Source organism: Enoplosus armatus, chromosome 5 (genome assembly GCF_043641665.1).
Source record: "Enoplosus armatus isolate fEnoArm2 chromosome 5, fEnoArm2.hap1, whole genome shotgun sequence".
Taxonomy (NCBI): Eukaryota; Metazoa; Chordata; class Actinopteri; order Centrarchiformes; family Enoplosidae; genus Enoplosus; species Enoplosus armatus.
The window spans coordinates 21,695,340-21,720,669 of record NC_092184.1 but is presented as its reverse complement, the minus strand read 5'-3'; the positions used below and the strand labels follow the sequence as shown (position 1 = coordinate 21,720,669).

Below are 25,330 nucleotides of genomic sequence, written 5' to 3'. Positions count from 1 at the left end.
TAATAATTCCATTTGATGCACCTTGATTCTTCTACTCCATCAGTGGCAAATATTGTACTTTTCACTCCACTAAATGTATCTGACAGCTTCAATTAGAACTTTGCAGATTCAGATTATCAACACAAATTATAATCAACAAAGAAATGATGATGTATTTTTATGAACTAAGCAGTGCATAAAGTATAGTTAAAATTAAAGTTAAAATTAGCCCCCTCATGTGATGTCAAAACTTCAAAACATTAATATTTATATTATATATTATTCTGAAATGTTCCCTTCTGCAACAATAGTACTTTTACTCTTGGTACATTAGCTTCATACTGAAGCTATCGTGTACTCATTTTGAATACAGGATCAGAGCTGAGCGCTACCTCCACCACTGCTTGTCCCTGTGTTTCACTATGTTATCTGTTGCATTCAGGGCTTTAAACAAATCACAGCCAACAGCAAAGTCTTTCCAGATGTGGTTCCCTCTGGGATAAAAGTCCAGTTTGAGGCGGCTCGAGGAGGCACAGGGCACATAATCATAATAAGCTGGAGATCACATGGAAGGTTTCGGTAACCTGCGTACTTCAAGTTCAAGGCCAGGACATTCAGGTTTCGGCTTGTACATTTTTGCAGCCATGGTATTTGGACGTGTTCTCTCCAGCGGCCCGGTGCGCGCACCCACACGCGCATGCGTCGCTGCGCTGAGAGAGAAGGGCACGCGCTGTAAGAGAGAGAAAGCGTTCCGGTAAACCGCTATTTGTGCCTGCGGACTTCAGGCCAGTCAGAGCGACAGTAAACTACCCTGCGCGGCTCTTGTTTCCGCTACATTGTTCAGAGGGATGAGCTTTGATGCTCACGTCACATCACCGCTGTGCGCGCGCTGCAAGCAAACACATATTTGTCGTTTTCGACAGTAGTACTGTAGGATAGTCACCAAAAGCAACGTGAACTTGGTTGCAACATCATTGTACAGTACAACAGGCTCGCTCCGCGGAATAAACCTCATCCGTCGGGGCAGCGCTGCTGGTAAGTGGGACTGTTCAAACCCCTTTCGAGCTAACACGGAGCGGCGTGTGTGTGTTGGGAGTTTCCTACATGCTTGTAAGGAGGCACAACACAGCACGGATCTGTTGTAACCGGCCTCTTGGATCACAAGATATCAGATTTAATTTGGCTGGAACGAGGCTTGATTTGTACATTTGTGTCAGTGTGATTACTTGGATTTTTTCTCTCTCGTCTCGTTTGGTTGGGTGGACTGTAGATTGGCATGGAAACGACTGGCAGCATTGTGTTCGTGAAGAATAATGACATGTTCTTGAATGTATTCCGCTATCATGCTCCCTGTGATCAGTGGCATTGAATTTAACTTGAAGTGGAATTGAAGTCACAGACAGCCTCCTGGTTTTATTTCTCAGCAACTCTAATAGTCATATAGTGATAGTGATACACTGGGACATACTTTTAGCGATAGCTCAGATGCATTGGCATTAACAGTAACTCTTGTCATCAGGAAATGTAAATTGTTTTTGATGCATCAGTCCTGTGTGTTGCCAATTGATACAAATCCTTTCCACAAATTTGCTACATCCTCCTGAAGGTAGTGAAAGGCAGCATTTGACTGAAAAGTACATGTTTAGTTTGTTTCTACTTTACAATAGTACTTTTATTATTTTTTTCTTCATTTTTAACCCCGGATGTTGCATGTCATGGGGATTTGTTGCGGTTTAACACATGGCAACTTGAAGCAAACTGGCTGACAGACCATGCCCTATGCAGTAGTGACTCTTCTGTGAAGCAGTCGTCCTTGAATTAGTCAGTCGGTTGCAGTCTGGCTGAAAACCGATCAAGCTGTGTTGACCACACATCGGCCCTCTAAACATTCATTTTAGGCGTAATTTCATATAGCAGCAACAAGAACACTATATGAGAAAAACTAAGAATGGATATATGAAAATTGGTTTTACTTGCCATTTATATCTCTTAATATTATATAAGTTACATGAGTGGAGTGAGGAGTGCAAACTGATGCATTGTAAAGGTCATATCACTGATCAGCCTGATTGTAAATATAATGACTGTAAAGATAGGGAAATTCTGGTCTGCTTACATTCATTTGATTTTTTTTTTTTTTACTGGGCTAACAAGCCTTGTTTGATCACATTTAAATACTGTACAACAACTACTACAACTGATGGACCCTAAGCCGCCTAACCCAATACTGCAGCTATAAGTTGACTAAGCATCCCTCAGTTAAAATGAGATGATATTTATAAAATGTTTGTATTTCAGCGTTGAAAAGGTTTCACTCGCCATTTATATCTTTCAACCTTACATGAGTTATGTGACAATGTGACTGATCAGCCTGATGGCTTTGTGCAGAAGACATAAAAAAGGATTCTTCACCGATCCAATAAAGCCCTCTTTTGTGAACAGATCCTTGTTCCTGTCCTGTCACACAATCTGCCAGAGTTCCCCCAGTGGAAAGCAAATCTCGGTCTGACTTGTTCATGGGAGGTGTGTCTGGAGGAAGGGCATTTGGGAAATCAGCCACGTTGAGGTCTGTCGTCACAGCACCCATACTACCCAAACTTGGTGCAGAACTTTTAACTGCAGTTGTTTCAAAAGAGAATTATATGGATAACTGATCCATTGCCACCATTACATTTCCCTTTTGTATATTTTCTGTCTTGTTTCTTGTTAGTGTGGGTGTTAAATGTCAATTTGGTTGGCACAACTCTTGGATGTAAATGTCTCAGGATGATTATATGAACGGAAAGATGACATCAGATCTTTCTGATAAAAATAGATAAAAAGCAAAATATGATTGAATCAACAGTGAAACGCTGTCAGGCAGAAATATTGAATCTACATTGATGTTTGACATTGAAACCAAATTAAAAGGGCTCGACATGTTTAATGTTGAATACGTGTCAGATTTTCTTTTTGGGTGGTGCTGATAAATACAGATTCAACTGTTATTTAAAAGGGTGCCTTGGAGTTAATTTGAGCTGATATATTGAAACAATGTTACACTAATTTACTACAAGAAATCAGACCTTTTCATGACGTGTGTGCAACATAATATTCTTCTCTACATGTCAGTACAGTTCAAGAAAACTTTTGCTTTCATAGACAAAAGCTTACTCAAACATTTCCAAAAATCGGTAGGCTCAATTTAGATTGACATAATTTTTTCGAACAAGATGATTAAGTGTGCCGTGGAATATTTCTGAAACTACACTGACAGATCAAATACATGAAGTGAAATTTAATATCACAGCATGTCTTGCAAATTAAACAGAGAGTGAAGTGCTTGAGGAACATACAATATTAATGCGATCACCTCAAGTGATTTCACACTTTTTAATCTGAAGTTGATCCTGTCCTCTTTGTCTCGGCCTCTTTCTCCGGCGCACTCCTTCTCTGAATTGCTGAAGGTCAGCAGCAGATTGCTTTTTGCGTTGCAGTGCAGTCCTAAGAGGGCAGAAAAAAGAAGAACTGATTTTAAGACGAGTGCAGAAGACATCAAAACTGATATTAGTAAAGCCAGTAAAACCCAAGGGGGAAATGTAATATTGGTAGATATGAAATCTTTCCCATCCTGGTTATATATGAACTAAGATGATCTTTTAAACACATTCTTCATTTTGTTTTTGCATTTTAACATCCTTAAAGGCCGGGACCGTTAACTAACTCATTATTTAAAACCAGAAATCATCAAGCTGACAGTTAGTTAGAGAGAGAGAGAGAGAGACAGAGAGAGAGAGAGAGAGAGAGGTTGGCTGGAGTGAAATCTACCCGATATATATAATAGACTTGGATTACAGTTGTTGCATTGGCCTGAATTTGAATTTACAGCATGTTCTTGAGGACAAAGGAATAACTTGCAGTGTAATACAATCCTATTCAAAAATACTAACAACCATGGGGTAGTTCAGACACAGTAACTCTCAATCGACCGATGAGTCAAGTTTATTTGCCACAGGTAATCATATATGATACAATCACAGTGAAAGGTAACAACTCTGCCAGTGGGTGAACAAGCCTATTGTTTGATCACATTTAGTTAAAAGATTAAAAGACTTACCTATTACTCCCAAAGGTGATAAGAGATGATGATGAGATGAATATAATTTCTTTTCCAGGGGTGTGACTCTCTCCCCCCTATTTACTTTTTCTTTCTACTTTTACTATTTTCCTCATTACATACAAATTATTTCGAGTGAAGAGGTGCTTTATTTAAAATAAATGTGTCCCACACCTCCCTAAAAAGTCCTCATTTAATTTAAAATATTTGGCGGGAAAGTTGGTAGTAGACACATAGAGATGATATTTATTAAATGTTAGTATTTCAGTGTTTAAAACATAACCCTAATTATACAGTGTTGATTCAATGTCAGTTTTTCAACATATAAACTGTGACTGCTGTAACCTCAACCATATAGAAATCTTTCTGACCACAGCTCAGTGTTGAATTAACAGCCTTTGCTATCTGGATGGAGGGATATTGAGTTTGTTTCTGTTAAAAATATTGCTGTATTTTCTGTTGTGTATATAGTCACAGTAATGACTCACTCCTGCTTGAATCAATCAATCTCAATCAATCTGGCTTGAAAAATCTGATGAATACACATCTGCTCTCATTCATCTCAGCAAATGTAATCATACTCTGGTGTACTGGTCACTGCGATGAAGGACCATGGGCCTCCATGAGTCCTTGAGGGGGGTTTCATGGATGTTTCAAATTAAAAACATCTTATTGGTATTGATGGTAGTCTAATTTAGCAGTGTAAAGCTGGAGTGTGTATGGTTTCTGGTAGCTTCAATGACTGCAGATTTGTGAATATACACATTAATTTACAATATCAACTGAAACGACAGGGGCCTTATCATTACTAGGCTCCTTTAACCAGGTTCTGCATTATCACCTAATCTTGTGACCCCTTTTTTGTTGGATAACCCTGTGTTAATACCTTTCATTGTTTAAATTTAGTGATGTGATAAATAATCTGTTGATTTGTTTATTTGAAGGGCACAGGAGATACACACAATGTGTAGAGAGGTGGTGAGGGGGGGTGTCAATAGGACCCCAAAATGCCCCCAAATGCGCTAATCCAGCTTTAAATATATGACAAAGAATGGCTATTCTAATCAGATGTTTCTCTCTCCACTTATGTCTTCTGGTAATAATCTCCTCACATGGGGATCCCGGGTCAGATTATTAACCAAACAACACTTAATAGTGGTTCTTGATGATTTAAATCATTAGTTGAATGAAAAAGACAATTATAAGGGAATGAAGGTTTTGTTATTTGAAAGTGATATCCTGTTGAATGTACAATTGATTTTTAATATTATTTTGTTCACTTTCACTTCTCATATTTTGGACGTTTTGCACCCAGATTAGAAACACTGCACAACATTCCAAGGTCAAAGCTAAGAAATAAATGAGGCTTAGTGTTAGAGCTCCCGCCTTTATGGTACCAGAGGAAATCTAGTCTCACTTTCTTACAAAACTTCCTTCTGCATTACACTTTGTAACCATGTTAACAAAGAAAGTTTTCTTCTTACCTTACATTTATGGCGGAGTGCAGCATACAGTCATCACTCTCTTTACTGCGCCTTCCTCTCCGTTGTTCTTTGAATACAAATAGAGATAATACCTGCAAACAACTACCTGTAGATTCGATTGCAGATGGGAAGGAGTATAAAGCCCAAAGATATGGAATCTTGGTTCAGTATGTTCGTGTGGGAACGGTCTGCGATGACCAAATGGAAATGGTCAGCTGCTGCCAAAATACAACAGAGCAAACTTTCTCCTCCATAGACCTAATTACGACCAGATTGATCTCCAAAGTAGTGAGTAGGACGAATGTACTGAGTCACCAAAGAGTGTTCATGCCACACACACACACACATTGATATCATGTACGTTTTTTTGTACGTATTTCATCTCATTTCTCATTTCAATGTTGTTTCCACCATATTTGCAAATATCTCAAAACCCATAGCAAGACCTGCAATTCGTTTAATTTTAACATTAAGAAGAGTGCCCTGTTGCCATCATTAAGAGGTCTTGACCATAAGTATGAATCATATGCTGCTGGCTAAGAACGGCATGACTATGGATTATGTGATTTGGTTAGTCGACATGTAGTCTTGCAAACGAGCAAAACTGTTTTGTCATACTTTGGTGGGGTTCCTGTTGTGAAACATTAGCTCTAAGTGTTTCCCTATGTTTCAAGAAATTGTCTTTAGCTATCTTGAGCAATAGAGGACAGCCCTGTTACTATAACTCTAAATATTATAATGCTGTATAATGTACATATGGTTGACTTTTTGTGTCTGCATAGCAAAATATTGTAGTTGTTTGACAAAGAAATTACAAATTAATATGACATTTAAAACTCTTCAGAAACAGTTCTTTGGAAGTGGGTGACAAAGAACACAGGAAGGGTGGAGAGCAACGAGAAGCAGCATCAATTATGAGGAAATTATAGATCAGTTACAGCAGAAGTGACATTTGTACTCTGGCAGAATCAATGTTTCAACCATTTATCCATTTGTTTTAGCTATCTATTTTAACCATACATTACTGTTAGCCGTCTAATTCAACATTTAGTAGCTAATTTATCCATACTTTTAGCTTTTTCAACCATTTATCCAATACTTTTAGCTGACTATTTCAATTATTTATCCGTTAAATTGTCATTATTTGAAGAGTTTATATTTTTAGCAAACTGCTTCAACATTATCAACTGCATTTAGCAAAACTATTTGAACTGTGTAGCTAACTTCTTTAACCATTCATCCATTAACCTACCTTTAGCTATCTGTTAGCGCACTAAGTACTTTTCATGTAGGCTACAACAATCTTTTCATGTACAGTACCCCTTGCCAACTGCAGTAGTGCCCCCTGGTTGGGATACTTGTACTCCAGGTAAAGTTACTGCATGCATGCCTGTTTCAGAATAGCAGAGCAGAGATGTAGATTAATGATAGAAATAGAAATAACGAATAACAAGTTGTCTGAAATCTGGAAATGTGAAATATTGTAGAAAAGCCACATCCCAGTATCAAAATTCACCATGACTGCCACAAAAAAAGCCCTGCAGGGTTTCTTCTCTCTTCTACTGTATATTCTACACACTGGGCTCCCTGAAGATGCCGTTTCACATCCAGAGGCTTTTTGGAGGCAAAAAGTGTTGATTATAAAAGCCTGCAATTTCTTTGAAAGCTTTTCTCCATAAAAGCGGTCAAAATGTTACAAAAGGGCACCAGATTTAGCTCTTCTGACTGGATTAAATTCTGGGATTATGTGTTTTTCAGAGCTGATTTTCTATTGTGAGCAGAGCACGCATGTGATTTTCTTTAGAGAGTGTGTTTGTATGGTTGAGAGAAATCAGCTACTAGGTGAAAGGGGTTTACAGAAGAAGGTCGAAAATAAATACATGATACAAACTATATACATTCATCTGATCGATGTTGTTTAATATATGTTTGCCATTACTCAAAGCTACTACAACACAACGGTACCTTAAACACAGAGCTCATATTTATACCACCCAAGTATGTTGACATAAATATTTACGTGTCATAATTAGCTTAATTAGTGGCAACACTAGTGTACGTTTCTATTAATGCTAAGTACCTATAGTATTAGCCTGGTCAGCCCTCATCTTCCTTGGAAATTTGGGAGGCAGGGGCTTTAACCAATAAATCACTGACAGTATTTTCTCATGGAATGCTTGTGCTGAAATTACATCCACTGTGCCGCCTGACTCATCTTTAATCACTACAGTGTGTGACTAAACTCTTTAAGTGGTCTGTCTGCAGTTCTCTTGCGTTCCATGGTTAGACTTGCAGCAGTGCTTCAAGAACATATCTGTGCTGAAGGGCATCTCTGACAGGACTAAGACTTACTCCTATTCGCTATTGCCAGCGTCGGTCAGCCGGCCGGCCGGTCCCCCCCCCCACACACACACACAAACACTGTATTGCAGCTCTGATCTCGTGCTGCCTGTGGTGTCTGTGAGGAGGTCCTGTGCCTCCTGTGCTTCACGCTCCTGGGAGCTACAGTATGTCCAGCTGTTGTAACTCCCTCATATTGAGGAGGGCTGGAGGTGATGTGAACAGGGCTATATGTAGGGCTGCAACAAATTATTTCCATTAGCGATTAATCTGTGATAATTTTCGTGATAATCTATTACTTGTTTAGTCTATAAAATGTTAGAAAATTGGAAAATGTAGTCCAAATCCCAGAGAAAAGCAGCACATCTTCACATTTTAGAAGCTGGATGACTTAATCAAATATTGTATCAAAGGGTTGTTGTTTAATCAGTTGATTAATCCATAATAATCATGTCAGCATTAGCTATATGCTATAAAATGAAGATCAGCCCATTTCCAAGACTGCATTTAACGATGACATCTGTAGCGTGCATGTGTAGTCCTGCTGCATCCACCCCAGAACCCTTGTTACAAACTGTAGTTCCTTCTATTTAAAAACTTTCTGCCATGCATGTATGGAGTATCCTGTTTTGTAATGACTTCCTGTTCAGAACTGTCAAGAGCTTTATTTTAGTTCCCTAATGAAGAGGCAAGCCAAGTAGAAAACAAAGAATCACAAGTTCATTGTGCAGATTACCTTTTGCTTTGATTACAGGGAGAAGCCCAGGCTCATTACATATGTACCTCTGAGGACTTAATCATTGGAAATGAAAGAGGGAAAAGGTAAGATGCTCTGTAGTAATGTTGTGTTTTTTTTTGTTGATATGTAATTGGTGGCTGCATGGTTCCCTGAGAAGCTCGTTTACATTTATTGGAAACCTGGCCATCAGTTTGCAATATTTAGGCATGTGTTAATCTGTACCAATTGGTACAACTCATTTCTAACAACTGCATTTCAAGAAGTCAAACAATGATTTGCTGCAGGTGCAGTCTGTTAAATGTTAGAAAACTGAAAAATGCATATAGACTGAGAAAATCAGCATATTCTCACATGAGAGAAACTTGGACCAGCAAATGCTTTAGCGTTTTTTGCTTAATGAATGACTGAAACTATTACTCCATTATCAAAATTGTTGTTGATTAATTCTCTGTCAGTTGACTAATGGGTTAATCAACTAATGAGAACAACTTAGGCACTAAAATCCAGCTCTACAATGAATACAGGCAGACAACAGCTGGATCCTGTGCTACCTTGCCAAAGCGCAACAGAGAGGAGGAAAAGCAATCATCTCGCTTGTTTTATGAAAGAAAAAAACAAAAGATGCATTTGAAGTTTCTCTCCACATTCTTTAGTGTTTTTGTCATTTCCCAAACAATAACTTCGGAAGCAAACACAGCCCAGCCTCATATCCGGCTCAGGATGAAGACACACCCGCTCGGTTATTACTACACCCTGAGTCTAGAGGCAGCAGTATCATATCATATTTTATGTTGTGAAATGACAATTTAGTTTCACAGGGAGGGGCTTGACTGTCCACATATTGTGGAATTAAATCCGCAGAACTTCCCTGTGGTGGTGTTAATCGATCATGTGGTCTCCACTCCTTCTCTGTCTCCAAGCTTGGGCGTGCATGAAGTGCTAGTAGATTTACGGCAGCATTACATTACTGTTGTTGCAATGTAGCAAGTACATGTGCACACACATGATATTCAGTTTGCGATCGATTTTCAGGGTGCTGGTCCTGAAGCAGTGCAACCAGTAGGTGGTACGGATGACTCTGGCCTCATGTACATTGTGCATTAAATAGTCAGATGTAGCGTTAAATGCCTTTTAATCTGATCTAAGCTGTAATCTGAACCCTGGATAGCAAAATTGAACCGAGCACATAGTGCGGAAGCTGATGTGATGCTGTGGGATTGCTCAGATCCTCTTAAATTGATCGGCCTTCATCTGCTGCCCTTCTCTCTCTCAGCTTCTATCATTGTCTTTCTCTTATTCTTTTTTTTTTTTTACCTCAGTGTCTCTCTCCTTCTCTTTTCTGTTCTTCCTCCTGTTGTGTTTTTGTTTCTTTGCATGAATTTGTTTTTGTGCCACTCCCAATTACTCATCTGAGCCTCAGCACAGATCGTCAGTACAGTTTATTTATGTGTGTGTGTGTGTGGGGGGGGGGACTCAATTAACCGTGGTGTGTTTCATTTTACAACGCTTTCAAATCATCTTCTCAGGAAGGGAGGATGTTGCAGTTGAAAGGAGGTGCTAATAAATGTGGTCTCACTCCACAGGATAACCTCATGCGCTGTGTAGACATGAGAGGACCAAGGAGCACGTGAAGATGTCCCAGAAGGCAACTAAAAGTAAGCTCTTTTGCTGCGGGTGGTTGAGGTCATCTGTGCATGAAAGATTTTTCTTTATCAGATGTTAACGCTTTGTTCTGATTTGCTGTGGGCATTCAGCAGATTACTTGAATGGGACTTTTCTCTCTCTTGATATTCAGTGAAGCTCTAATCTGATCTGTGTGTTATTTCACATGCAATGATGAGAGGATTTGTCACAGATTAATGATCAGATCTATAACATTATAACCTGCTATGTTTCATTGGCTTACCTGAGCTCAGGTCCCCCAGTTAGTTCTGAAAGAAAGAAAGACACACTGCGCATAGTGTGTTCCACAATGATAACCACCCTTACTACTGTTTGGGTGGCATGGTGGTTAGGGTTTGGGGGGCCAGACCAGCACCTTGCATAGCAGCTCGGTCGCCATCGGTGTCTGAGTGTGTGAGTGAATGGATGAATGAGACCCGCAATGGTTGAAAAGTGCTATATAAGTGAGATCATTTACCATTTACTGTTTGCAACAATAGTCTTGTTGCTGTGCTTGTAACCACACAACATGTATGCACTTCTCAAAAATTGTCTTGTTTACTCCTGATGTTGCCTGCTGTAAATGATTGTGGGGAAACACAAAGCTGTCCTGATGCTTTTTAAACCATTCATTTAAAGAAGGGCCCTTGCCTTTGTTCCATAGACAAAGACCCTTTGCACTGATTCATTTTAGAGCTACAGTGGCAGTATTGAAGGTTGCTGTATTTTGTTGTGCCATGGAGTGTTTGAAATATGCTCTCTTTGGTACTTGGTAGCTTGTCTCCTTAAAGGAATAATTAAACATTTTTCTTGTCATCACCGTGAGGTTGCTAAGCAACCGTCACTGTGCCTGGGCAAGAAATAGTTCCATACTTAACCTCCTGTAACACTGCAACTTGTCATTTTTACACTTTGGCTTTTGTTTGGATTAAACTAACAAGATGTAACGTGTTCATTTTGTTGTCATTTGACTGTGCCTGGCTAGCTGTTTCCCCTGATTCCACTCTTTGTGCTAAGCTAAGCTAACCAGGCTATGGCTCTAGCTTCATATTTAGTGTAGACATTTGAGAGTGGTATCAATCTTCTCATGGAACTCTTGGTAAGAAAGCGAATATGATATATATATATATATATATATATATATATTTCCCCAAATGTTTTTTGGAAGTGTATGTATGGTTCTGTATTTCATCACACATAGATATGAATTCATGGAGGTACCTGTGCTTCTCATTCTTACTGCAGTCAAAATTCAAAAGCATACCACTCTCTTGCAAGCTCATGCACAAGCTTCACTCTCTACTATCAAATCAAGACCACAGTGGTGTGCAGTAAATAGCAAGTGGTACTTACAGGAAATTGATTCATTTTCATTTCAGTTTCATTTTTCAGTACCCAGCTTTGGTACTCACTTTAAGGCGTCAAGACTTTGAAGCCAGCATGTGTTGTATGTGAAATTTGATAATGCTGTTTTTTAATTCTTGTGTGTTTCCCTCTGGTTTTGTCTTCTTTGACTCCAGCATGGTGCCTTAGGCTTCTCCCAGTTCTCCTCTTCTTCATCTCCTTTGTCACGTACTACTGTTCCTATGCCATACTTCAGAGGTAATTACACACACGCTAACACAACCATTTCTTTCTTTCCTCTCTCTTTCTCGGATGCTCTGGTATTGAGGTCACACAATTACAGAAATGCCCATTTCTAGTTTAAAAAGCTCATGAAGTCTGTGCAGTGCTGAGTCACTAAAAGTCAAGACGACCCACATTCTGATCATTCGGCGGTCTGAGCTGCTGGTCAGTTTAGGCCCTCACATATGCCCATTCTTGCACTTCTTGAGTGTTCTGGACTCAGTTACTGGCACACTGCGTTTTTATGGATTCAGCAGCAGTTTTCATGCCAGTTGTGGTGATTGTCTGTCTTTCAGCTACGGAGGCACCAGCAAGTCTCTGAACAGTAGCAAGTCGCTGTGTGGTGGCTGGCTAACGCAGAAGAAGTGGGAGAGCCTTAACTTTAAGTGAGTAATGGCATGTCTGTGTTTTTTTATTTTTTATTTTTTTTAACTGGAGGGAGTGGTTGACTTATTAAGGGAGAAAGGTATGCCAACATTTTTATTTGAACATAAGGTGCCAAGCTCCTTGGACCTGCTCTTTACCAGTCATGAAGGAAAAGCATAGTTTAGTGAGAAAGAACAGGACTTATTATAAAAAATGATTTTCCATCTGAATCATGATCACAGTGGGTTTCAGTAACTCAAGTGGAATGTGTTGATGAAATGGTGAGAGAGTTAATGTAAAACCCAATGTTGACTAAGAATCAGCTCTTGATAAAGTTGCATTTTTCTTTAAAGCAGACAATGGCTTGTTTGTCCTCCTCAGGTTCTGCCTTGTTAAGTTATCATTGATCCACAGCCCTGAGCCACCTCTCATTTATTTTCTCATGCTCTATTATCAGTTTATGCAGCTGTATATTTACTGTTGCTCTTTTGGCGGGCTCCGTTCTGTTACAAAACAGTTATACGGTCACTGTGGTTTGCCCTAACCTCCTCCAAGGTCCAGTTCATTTCTTCAGCTCAGTAGACCTTCCACTGCCCACCCTTTGACCCTTTGAACAGTCAAGGTGCATGTTCGCTGTGTTTGCCCCTGTAAAATAACATGATTTGCATCTTCACATTATGGTGCTGGTTGGTTGTTATTGGATTTTCACATCATTCCTTATAGTCTCAGGGAGGCCTTCCAGGCAATCACAGTGACATTTCTCTAATTAGACCCCTCCCCGGAGATTTATCCTGGTGTCCTGCTAGCTGGCACATGAGGGTAATAAATGTCTGAGAGACTCACTGTCAAAGACAGCAGGTCATAAACAGCTGGAGTCTGAAGCCAGCGAACAGCTACAGCTTCACATATTACAACTTGCCACATTTGTCTCACTCCACAGGCCCTGTGAATGTTATTGCTTACTTTTCCCTCTCCTCAGCAGAGAAATGCCAACAGAGGATTTTAATGATGGAAATTGCTATTGAATGACATCATGTTAATGGATGGTTTGCTTATAATGAGTCTGGTTTACCTGCTTAATAGATACGGAAACATTTGGGAAAGTTAAGGTATCCGTCAAGCACACCAAGCTTTTCCATGCGCCAATATGAACACTGTACTGTTTGGCAGCACAGTTGGTATTGTCCATTGTGTGGTTTAATCGTTGTTATAGCCAAAAAAATTGAAAGTAGTTTTCTTCATCCTCGCTTACAGACGCTCTCCCTCTCAGCCACAAACGCTCCTGTAACATAATTCATCTATACAGTGAAACTCTGTGCGCTGCAGTATTATGTTGTAATTCCTACTCTGACATTTTTCATGCAGCATTAGCAGACGGACGCAGCTCTTTCTGAAACTGGAGGATTTCTTCTGGCGGGAGCATCTGTCAAAGCTGGCATTGCCTTATGGCATTAAGGGCAGTGGTATGTTGATTTTTCATTATCCTCTGCTCTCTCTGCCCAGTCTACTCAGCACATGGCTGACATCTTGGTATTACTTGTTACTAATTACTAATTGTTTTATTACTTTTTTCATATGTTCACACATCTTTACAGGTCATGTTCACAAAACAAAAAATAACTCTTTATAATATTCTGTGATTGAATGTATGACCATACCTGAAGATGAGATAAGTGATGCTTTACTGTCATAAAGGCAAACAATACAGACCTTCTCTGTTTTTAGCTTTTAGATTTTTAACTCTTAATACAGTTAAAACACTACACAGCTGTCGTTTATGTGAACTGCACATCTGTATTCAAAGTTTTTAAACAGTCACACCTTTTCAGCTGCTCCTTTCTCGCTTTCCCTCCCAGAGCTGCTGCTACTGAAAGTTCTTGCTGTAACTGCAAATTATCAGGTGCCAGCCAACATTGAAAAGTAAGTGCGAGCACACTTTAGCCAACCTGGAACATGCTAAAGCTCAACCTTTTAGATACTGTAAATCCAGGATTGTCAGTAAATATCTAATAACACTACAACAGGAATATTTTTCTTAACATTGTGATCAGTCAAGGATGTGTTCCAGCTGTGGTACACTTTTTAGTCAAACATGACTTCATCAGTGACATGATGGTACTTGTGGGTTGTTGTTTGTGCCTCATACTTAGCCACATAACTCTTCCTCGTAACAGTCAAGAATTCCCCTTTGGTTGCTATTGTTTCGTCTCTACAGAGGGTGGCAGTTTTGTTCCTAACTGTACAGAACTAGACAACACTCATCTCAGGACCTGTGGGAGGAGTGGATTAACGTAAATGTGCCACATTTGAACTGTATGATTGTGTGTGGTGTTTTTTTCTCCACAGCCTTGAATGCAGAACCTGTGTAGTCATAGGCAACGGTTTTGCCATTAAAAACAGCTCCTTGGGAAGCATCATCAACAAATATGATGTGGTTATTCGGTAAGCACAAAGCAGAACACAATATGAAAGTAATGTTATTAGTACTATCACATTCAGTTATTATTGTTACTGTTGACTATTGACATGCTGTACATATAGAAGAGGAATGAAATACTGTAAACATGAAAAAAGTTTTGTAAACTTGCTTTGCTGCTTTTTGATTCCACTCCAAGCTATGCATTGTTAGGACTACAATATTTTCACATCTTAGAAATGTGACCTATCACCAATAATAGTAATATTTCAAACCTATGACCTCTTCATAACCACGTTCATGTTTCAGGATTGTAGTTGTAATTGTAATTAGGAGCCAACGGATCCTTGCTAGATGACCTTAAAAAGGGAACGTGGTGATTTTCCCCGCCACTGAAAGCAGGATATAAATTCACTTGGCTGTAGACTAATGATGGACAATATCCGACTGTGTGACCGCCTGACCCTGACATAGAGCCGTCCTCTCAGCAATTAGCAAACTTTTTGGGTCAAGTGAAGTTCTTTTTAAAGGAGAAATGAGAGCGTTTAGTTTATGCAGGGACAAAGGCACTCTGCAAATCTGACTTTAAAGCCTTGGAATGAACACATGCATTCTGAGTTTTTATAAGCCTCTTTCAAACAGCCAGAATTTGGCCTGGCCACAATGCATTTTTCTCCACCACCACCCCCCATCAGCCCCCCCCCACCCTCCCTCCCTTTCTCACATCTCTCCCTCTTCTCTCAGAAGCTAATCGTTCCCTGGCCAAGTGGAGTAAGGTTATTGACATTCAGAATTCAATGCATGCCTGAGACTTTGACGTCATCTGGCTTTTTCTGTCATAGAAACACTGTTAAACTCTGTTAAGGCCTGTCGAGACTTGAGTATCCAAAGTGCAGACTAATCACTTAACCAAACAAGGCCTCAGTCTGTGCTACTGTGTTAATTATTTAGTCAAGGAATGAGTTATGATGTGGTTGTGTCAAGAATTTGTTAAAAGTGATATATAGCACATATAGAATCCCTGAACACTCTAATGTGAGTTAGTTGTCCTTTTTATAGGTGTATCATCAGGACATGAGTACAAGCGCGCCCTGGTTGTGGATTTAATATTACACACCCACTTAGGCTCTCAATTTCTGTGGTCATACAAAAAACTCCTCATCAATTCATATTTCTGCATGAACGATTGCAAGAATGGAAATCTTCCGTGAAACAAACCTGAAAATTCTAGTCCTTGAATGCAGTATCTTGTCCCTGCCTCAGGTTGAACGATGCCCCGGTGAGAGGCTATGAGGAGGACGTGGGGAACAAGACCACCATGAGGTTCTTCTACCCCGAGTCGGCCTCTTACAACCCTGGACTGCACAACGAGCCCGGCACGCTAATGGTCCTGGTGCCTTTCAAGCAACAAGATCTACGGTGGCTCAAAGAGATCCTCTATAATGAGAAGAGGGTACAGGATATGTGTGAGAATGCACTCTCTCTCACACAAACACACACCAACACAAACACATGCTCTCCATCTCACTCAATCTCACTTTCTCCCCCCCCGCCCCTCTGCCTCACGTAAACACACTCCCTTTAGCTTCTTTTCCAGCCTTTGCCAGCCATCCATATCAGGAACGAATACTTAAAAGGTTCGACTTCAGTGATGCCAGTGCCCTTCGGAGTTAAATGTAGTTTCCATCGCAGACATCCTTCACTCTGTTTCTCCCGGCACCTCCGGCCTCCTACTGCTAATAGTTGCTGGGTCATTACCTGCTAATTTGCACATCGATTTAGTTGCCTCCAGACATAAAGGAGTCATAGGTTCAGTTGCTTCTCTGTTTGTGGAAATGAACTCAGTGTGCCAACCAGAAATAGCAATCTTCTTTCAGTTTCACAACACCCTGTGTCTTATCTTTCTCTGTGTCAACGTGTGCATTCCAGGTCAGGAAAGGCTTTTGGAAGCCACCTCCCCAAATCTGGTTGGGTGACGTCAGTAAAATCAGAGTGCTGGATCCCCACTTTCTGCACCAGACTGCAGACAGACTGCTGCGGATCCCTCTGCACCCCAAGAGTAAACAGGTCAGAGATTACTTCCACTTCACTGTTTGGAGAATCATGAAGCTGCAGGCGTGGAGATCACGATTTTAGAACCAGAGGTTTTGGTTCAGGTCCACACCAAATTGTTGCCCTGTCCTTATTCAAACCAATCAAACCTCCAAGCTCTAGCTCATTAATATTGACCATTTCTGGCATCCTCAAAGGAATTTTCCCACTAGAACCTTCTCTCTTGTTTGTTCCCTTTTTCTCATACCTCCCCTTTTTCTCTTTTTGCCCTTCACTGCTTCCCACATGAATGTTAACAAGGTCTGGATGGAGCATCCTCTGATTAGCCACAGCTCCAGTGATATGTCTTGAGCGCTGTGATAAACAGTTTACTGGAAGAGGCATGTCTCTTGAAATGTAGCTGGGTCAATAGCCATTTTGTGGATCCAATTACTGCAAAACATGATGAAGATTAGCTTCTGCTTGGCATTCTGGCATCCCATTACAAGATAAGTTCCTCACGGCTTCTAGGCTGCACAGTGAATCCCAGGGAAATAATTGGCTTTGGAAGGAAAGCCAAAATATAGTATAAATTTCAACCAGATGCTCTGTTCAGCTCCCAGTGTTCCTGGTTATTGCTGTTTTCTCAGCAAAATGTTTTTTCATGATTTCAAGGTGTAGTTGATCTTCATTGAGACATTTGGCTCAACGAAACAAATATAGTAAAGTAAAGGATAAAGTAAAGGAAAGAGAAGGTGACTTCATCAAAACACAACAAACAAACAAACGTGGAAACCGTAAACCAAGTCATGAAACTGTGTCTGAAGAGCAGCGATTGTGCAATGAGAAAACATGACGCATGATACATTTTTTTGCAGTGTACCATTGATCTGTTGTTGTTTCACAAATTGGACCTCAACTCCCTTTTTGGCAGAGGCGCTTGGATTTTGAAACACCCTGTGATTTGACTCGGACTATTACTCATGTAGAATGAAGCTTTTACTGGCCCGTTGCACCTCATCTGCCATGTGGAGCTTGTTGCGTGTTTGGTGGGGATCGTCTCTGACATGGGCCCGAGCCAAGTTTTGTTTTGGTTCTGCTTGTTCCCCTCTCCTGAGCCTTTTTTGTAAAAGAGTGAGGAGGGTGGGGGTGGGGGTGTGTTACCCTTTTGGACTGCAGTACAAACACAAATGGCTGGTGCATGAGAAGAGTGATCAGTGGGAAGGCAGCGATCCTACAGGCGATCAGCAGGCTCGCCCGACAGGAGCTCTGCACCATCTGCACAGACTGTATGGAGAGGGCCAGGGGGAGAGGATGGTGGGCAGGAGGAGGAGAAAGATGGACAGATGTAGTGACTTCTTAAACAATAGTGATTTAATACACCTAACACACTAGGAAACCTAGATTTCTCTCACCATCGTCATTCGGTCCTGTCATCAGCCTTCTTCTGTCTCTTTCTTCCTTTCTGTGCTCGGGTTTTCCTCATCTGCCGAATACCAGCAGGAGTCCTGACTGTAGCAGACCTCCTCTTTGTAGACACTCCAGCCTCCGTCAGCTAATGACCCTGCCAGATAGACAAGGACCCCCTCAACACACACACACACACACACACACAGACACACAAACTCATACTCCTCATACCACTTCCCTCTCCTTTCCTTCCTTTCTTTTTTGCATTGCAGGCACACAGAACACACACATAACTCTCATGGTCACACTCGTCTCCCCCAAACACAGGCTTGTGTTGAGCTCCAGCTTGCAGTGGGGACAGTATGCAGCCCCCCCCCCCCCCCTCTCACCAAGGCTCCATGGGCCTGCGTCCAAAATATGTGCTACAGTGCTCGGGTGTTCGCCCGTGTGCTGCCGACCACATGAGGCTAATACACACAGAATGTCAGCTGTGTCCCATTGCGGGGTGCTCATCAGTCTCTGAATTCAAGAAGACAGTTGTGCTCAGTGCAATGGCAAATTGATCTGGTGTAATGTTTTAGAGAGGAAAGAAGACTACAGTACATGAGTGCAGTTAAACCTAGCAACACGCACACACTGCACTCGTTCGGGGAGAAACCAGAAGTAGATAGCTACCATTAGCCGTCTGAGAGCTGTTGCTGAAGAGCTGGACAGTTGAGAAAACGTCTTTGGGACATGCGCTTATTTGCTTTCTTGCCGAGAATTAGATAAGAAGATCGATACCACTCTCGTATTTGCTCATTAAATATGAAGCTTCAGCCAGCAGCCGCTTAGCTTAGCTTAGCATAAAGACTAGAAAGGGGGAAACAGTTAGTCTGGCTCTGTCCAAAGGTAACAAAACCTAACAACAGTGACTTTGAGGTTATCAGGAAGGACTTAAGGAAGTCGCCCTCTTTCCAGTCTTTATGCTAAGCTAAATACACCAGCTGCTGGCAGTTGCTTCATATTTGATGAGCGGATACGAGAGTGGTATCGATATTCTCATCTAATTCTCGGCAAGAAAACAAATAAGCGCATTTCCCAAAGAAGTGTCCCTCTCTTCAGCAACAGAAAGTGTATTTCCCAAAATGTCAGTTCATAAAGGACCTTTTTAGTTTTAGTAGTTTGTAGTAATAGTTTAGGCAATCAGTAAACATTGGCTAGAGGAAATGTGGGAGGTAGGACATTGTAAACACTATTACATGTCCTTGCAGACAGGGCTCTCACAGAGGAAACTGCTGGAAAGGCTGTTGGAAAAGTGTGCAGTGTTTTGGAGAGCGATGGAAAGAGAAAGTTTCTTCTATCTCGCGGTCATGTGGAAGTGATTCTTCTTCTTGCCTCTGTGAACATGGATAATCATTGACAGAGTCCTATGGGAAATGGCAAACAACACAGGGAAATCTCTGTGCACAATAAGAGCCCGCCAGGGACAACACAGCAAATATGTCTCAACTCATTAAATCTCACATTAGTTTTATGTCTTAAATGATGTCAGTGGGGTCTGATAATGTCCCTTTTTATTTTTTTTCTGTTTTCATCAAAGGCAGATCACAAGTGACAAGCAAGAACATTGCAGAAAAATGTGTTTTGGCACTATTTGTAGGACAAAGATTTCTTTTGTGTGAGGACATTGGAAGACACGCATCCAAGGTCCCCAGCGGGAATCAAAGTGGGGTACCAGGATGCTCTGGGATTTGTATACAATCTCTTTTAGACTTTGATTTAGCCAGAAGGTGGACAGTAATGTCACCAGGGGTGGAGTTTGTAGTTGAGTCTTTTACCTTCCTTCTTTTATCTCTTATTCTAATAAATCCATTTGGAAGATAATACATATGAAGTTGTGCATCAGAAATACCAGCTAACATTGACCGTGCCAAAGCTAAATATTCAACCCTCCTAATGGATATTGGCATGTTTATTGTTTCCATAACATTTAATTCACCATGACACACCCACAAGTCTTCACTGGTGCATTTATTTTGTAACGTTGTGAATTGAATATGTAGGATAAATTGTATGAAGGCCTGTAAAAAGTGCATTCAAGTAATCAAGATGACAAGATGGCATTTTCTTCCTTTTATCAGATCATTGACAGTAGAGAGATGAAATGAGGGGAATCCCTGGCCGTATTTGAACCAGAGATGTTGCCGTTCATGGTTTGTGCCTTAAACCCATCAGCCACGGGGACGTCCCATCAAGCAGATTTGTGCAGATTATTCTTGTAATAGACATTTAGTGGGGTTGGGTTTTTGGCTGTGTTTTTTTGTGTCTGGCACTAGTGTGGTGGGGAAATACAACACTAGCCAGTTGTGTCATTGTCTGTTAATGTCCATGAAAATGAGATCTCACATCTCAAGGGGCTCATCTTCAGATTTTAAATAAAATGAGTGCAAACAAAAAGTTTTTCACAATCTAGTGTCTTTCATTTAGACCAAATCCGGCAAAAACACCAGTCCTCCCATTCATTTTGAATGTGGGTAGTCAGTGTAGGCTGCGGCGGTGGTGACCGCAAGGGGCAACCCAACCGCCGCACAGCCATGCGCTGATCGCCACAACGCTGGATTTGGTGTGAATGCAGCCTTAGACTCGTGTTTTGAACCATTCAGTAAGGACAGGGTGACTGTATCAAATGCAGCACTATGGTAAAAAAGAACCAGAAGTTTTCTACTTCTGTTCTGATATTTTTGATGTCAACTTTGAACAAAACTGTGTCAGTGAGCACTTGTGCTTGGCCTCAGTGCCAAGTGTCCTCTTACATTCTCAAGACCAGAATTTGAATACATTTTTTGCTGAAGATAAACCAATTCCTCAAGTATTTTGCTCAAAAACATCAAGTGGGAAATTAGCCTGAAGTTGTTACTAGTTAGTGGCATCAACAGTGCTTTTCTTCAGAAGAGGCCGTTCTAAGGGCGTTAGTAAGCTCCTACTCCTGGAAAGCATGCGGTCTGCAGGGTGAGACTTGTCAATGTGCAGTATAATCTGATGTCCAGAAACCTAGACCTTTCGGGTACAGGTTGTGCTGTGTAGGAGAAGATACCACTGTGTTGAATAAATCAGCAGTGACAGCATTAAAGCAGTAAAATATGTACCTTGTTAAAAGCTGCAAGGCATTACATTTAGATAACGTGGACACCTCAGTATCTGCAGATGGGTGAGGGTTCAGGAAGTGAAAATAAAATATGTGGGAGTATCTTTGTTTGCGAAAGAATTTGAATGATTTAATAGCTGGCAAGTTTGTTCCCGCTCTTACAAATTTTGAGGTTGTTTTGTTTTGCCAGAAGCTCACACTCAACATTCATCCTTTTTTTTTTAAAGCGACTTACAAAAGGTGCATTCAGCCTCTGTGGGAACAAGATGCCATCAAAAAATTGCCAGTGTGTTGGAAGTTTTGCTAGAGGTTCACAGCAGTTAATGCTGAGGTCGTTGGGTGGTGCTCTGCAGAAGGAAACGGCTTGTGTTGATGAACTGCAAGTAAAGGTCAAGGGCAGCAGTCTCTGTTACCATCTAGTGGTTAAATGTGGGACTGCAGTCACATCGTAGTATTCCTGCCTGCTCGAAGGGTGTAAAACACTTGACTTCAGCTTCACAGCATATTGCTTTTTTACATAAATGCTCATTTCATAACCTCTTTTATTTGTCTAGCAAAGGTCATGTTGAGTGCATGTATAATTTAGCACCCATTTTATTTAGCACCACTCCATACTCCGTGACAAACATTTGTGTGCAAGAGCTGCTTAATCTGTCTGTGGTTTTCAATATGTTTAAGTAGAATTGTTATGTGATTCTGATGGCATTGTATGAAAAACAAACAACAAAATCCCAGTGAAATTTGGTGCAGTTTTTGTGTGACTTTCAGCCCATTTTTTGGGGGTATTGGCTTTCTGCCAGGTTGCTACCACTACAAGTCGCATATGTCAGAAGTTTTCAAATCCTACACTTAAGAGCTTGAAAAAGTTTGTCAGGAGACACAGAATTATTGCAGTGAGCTGTCATTAAGTTTCGTTTGTCACAGAAGCCAGTGCATCCTACCACGGGTATCCTCGCTGTTTTTGTTGCTCTCAACTACTGTGATGTGGTCCACATTGCTGGTTTTGGATACCCCAACTCAAAGAGCCAAAGGCACCCTATCCATTACTATGGATATGACACCATGAAATCTATGAAGGTGGGTCATCTGCAGTGCTTCAAAAATAGTCTGTGTTTCATTCAGTTTCATTTTCTGAATGCTGATGCTCCTCTTTCTCTCTCTCTCTTGTTGCAGAATTCCTACCACGACCTCAATCATGAAGGTGAAGCCTTAAAAAAACTGGAGGATTCAGGAGCCATTTTGTACCTGCACCCACATTTATGATACACACACTTTTCCAGTCCGATTGAATCCAAAAAATGATTGTACGCCAAACCTTATTTGAATTTGGTGCGGGTCATCCAATCCAAATCAGATGTTAATGTGCCTTCCGCAGTGGGTGGTGCATTAGGTCATCATTTGGTGACATGGGTGTCGCAGATTGAGCTCTGAAGAATGTGTATCTCCCTGGCACCTTATATTCTGTAGAACTGAAAGACATGAAAAGTGATTGAACTGCTTTTTAAACAGCCTTTCTTCTGTCAAGTACAACAACCTCGGGTAACATGGCTCAACATTTTGCGTAATGCTTAAAGGTTTGTAACTTTTATGGGTTTTGAATCACAACATTTCAAAGTTAGTGCACAGGACGCCGACTATTCATGTGGTGACCCAGTTGTTTGTTTGTTTGTTTGAGTTCCAGCAAACAAATTACATCAGATTATGTCAGATTTAGGATCATTCCAATGCTTTGATGTTGCTTTTAGGGGCACGTTATAGCTTATTACTGTCACATTGTAGGAATCAAGCATTTCAGATCTACTGCTCAAATGTTTTTTGTTTTTGTTTTTATGGGGGGGATTTTTTTTGTCCAGAGATCATGCATATTATTGAGAATATTAGTGAAAACTGGTGAAATGAATCAGCCCGGATTATTTCTTTCTGTATACACTCACCATGGTTTGAGATTTATTTTCAGTTTCATCATGTCTAAATATTCTTTCTTCTGAACTAAAAATCAGTTTTATGGTAAAGAGGTGTGTTAGAATCTATTTTATTTTATATGAAAAAGGAAAATGAATTGATTCCAAACGTGATTTACAGTTAGCTGGATTAATTTCACTTTTACTTTTAGGTTTCTTGGACTGGAAATACTACTTGTATTTTGCTCATTTGAGTTTTTAATTTATTTAATCTTTTTTTTTTTTTTTGGTAAATGGTACCACTGGATATTTTTTATTGTACAGAATGAAATAAATTTTTAATTAAGATTCTCATTTGTTCATCATTATGTTCATGTGAAGTTTTGAACGGGCTCGTGTATCTACCGTATGGAAATCACGACACTTGAATTAGTTGACCTGAGTGAACCTGCATTGAGTTGTTGCTTGGCATACATTTTAATATCACTGCTCACCACTAGATGGCAGAGAACCTCTATTGCATGCATATTATACATTAGGTTCACTACTGCACTGCACATGGTGCAGTCATGCAGCAGCCCATCTTGAAGTGCCTGGGGTAATGGTAACAGCAAAACTAGCACTAGCACGTGTGTTCGGGAACACATGTACAGTATGAACATCTGGAAGACCAGAAAATTGCACGATGCCAATGATTGAGACTGACTAACACACATTTGCTGCTAGCGACAGATGTTAATGGTGGTTTCTACTCTCTGTACACACGGCCCTCTATTAGTGTTGACATGAATGGAGTTGTGCCCTTGGCGTTTATAAGCTAGGCTTATTCATATGCTGGTATATCAACTGTGACAGGGTCCAGTTCATTAACTGAGATCAGAATGACAGTAGACATTTGTTGTGCTTTCAATCACAGGGATGTACAGTAAATGCTGTAATACCACCACTACTACAACAACTACAACAACTACTACTATTACTACTATTACTACTTATAATAATAATAATAATAGAAATAGTGACAGCTTACTTAATGTGCCACGTTCCCGATGTTGTGGTGTGCTCTTTTATCAAGGTAAATTCTCAAGTGATGCACACTTGAGTTCAGTGTTGTGTCCTTTGAATAGTGATGTAGACCTTCTCCTCAAGGTCAGGCTGTAAGAAAGGTACCTTTGTACTGTAAGTAAGATGTACTGTGCCGGCGTCTGCTGGTATACTGCACTAAGTCTGCTATTGTACATTAGCTCAGCTGTGTGTTCTGTACTGCCTGAATCTGTGTGTTTTGCCTGCATATTGCTGATACGGAGGGCAATCCTGTTTGCAGCAGAGAGGAGACCACAATCATACGCCTACCCTCATATTCAGTTCACCAGAATTGTCAATTGTTGGTGTTAACTGATTTTCTTGCCACTGAAATCCAGTCTGACAGAAAACAAAACATCCTTTTCAGCCCATTTAAAGCTCATCATTTCAGCTCTAAGAGCCATCCATTATGCGTGGAGGGGGTACCGTCTCACAATGTAAGACCATCCTTTGTCAGCCCCCTCCTCATGCATTCAGTTTAAAAAGGTACACAAGCACAAGTTCCACATTGTTCCATATGTTTCTACTTAGATGTACACACACCTACAACATCTTACCTGTATTGTCTCTTCAAAGTATGTAATTTTAGTTTTCAGATAGATTTTCTAGATAGACAGTTGATATGTGTTTGTTTTCCCAACAACACAGGGGAAGTGTTAAAGAAAGAGCTCCATCATGTCACGCTTGATGGGCTGCGTTCACTTCCCTTACACAACAGGGAGTTACATAATTGAACAGGATTTGTGTGAATCTGCGGGCTGTTTATATGACAACTAAAAATCAGGTCAGACTTTTCAGGAGAATCTATTGTATTGTAAGCACACCTTTGAACCCCCCCAAGTCCTGAGTGTGCTTCAGTATGCTACAGAACGAACATGTTACGTACAGTGCTGTTAGCCAAAGCATCTTACGGCACAGTGAGTGCATATATTTTTAGCCTGGGCAGCTCCTGTGTGAATTAAACTCTCAACCCTGGAAGTGATCACACCGGGGTGCACCAACTGAGCCCTACAAGCCCATTTATGCATGTCATGGTGTACCAAATGAGCCCATGGCTGCACTAAACAATA

The 25,330-nt window shown here is 40.6% G+C and overlaps 1 protein-coding gene across 2 annotated transcripts; it reads left to right on the top strand.

Annotated features, from left to right (window-relative positions):
• Positions 1-769: 769 nt before the first annotated feature.
• On the top strand, positions 770-23,488 carry st3gal4 (ST3 beta-galactoside alpha-2,3-sialyltransferase 4). Of its 2 annotated transcripts, none has more exons than XM_070905669.1 (12): positions 770-1,014; positions 8,654-8,721; positions 10,222-10,293; positions 11,821-11,902; positions 12,223-12,312; positions 13,658-13,755; positions 14,149-14,212; positions 14,639-14,734; positions 15,972-16,161; positions 16,638-16,775; positions 22,204-22,353; positions 22,450-23,488. In XM_070905669.1, the coding sequence occupies exons 3-12, from the start codon at positions 10,272-10,274 to the stop codon at positions 22,537-22,539; spliced, it is 1,020 nt and encodes a 339-aa protein (XP_070761770.1). In that variant the 5' UTR covers positions 770-1,014; positions 8,654-8,721; positions 10,222-10,271; the 3' UTR covers positions 22,540-23,488. The 2 variants fall into 2 exon arrangements, with proteins under 2 accessions (XP_070761770.1, XP_070761769.1); XM_070905668.1 differs by having other exon boundaries at positions 22,201-22,353.
• Positions 23,489-25,330: the final 1,842 nt, after the last annotated feature.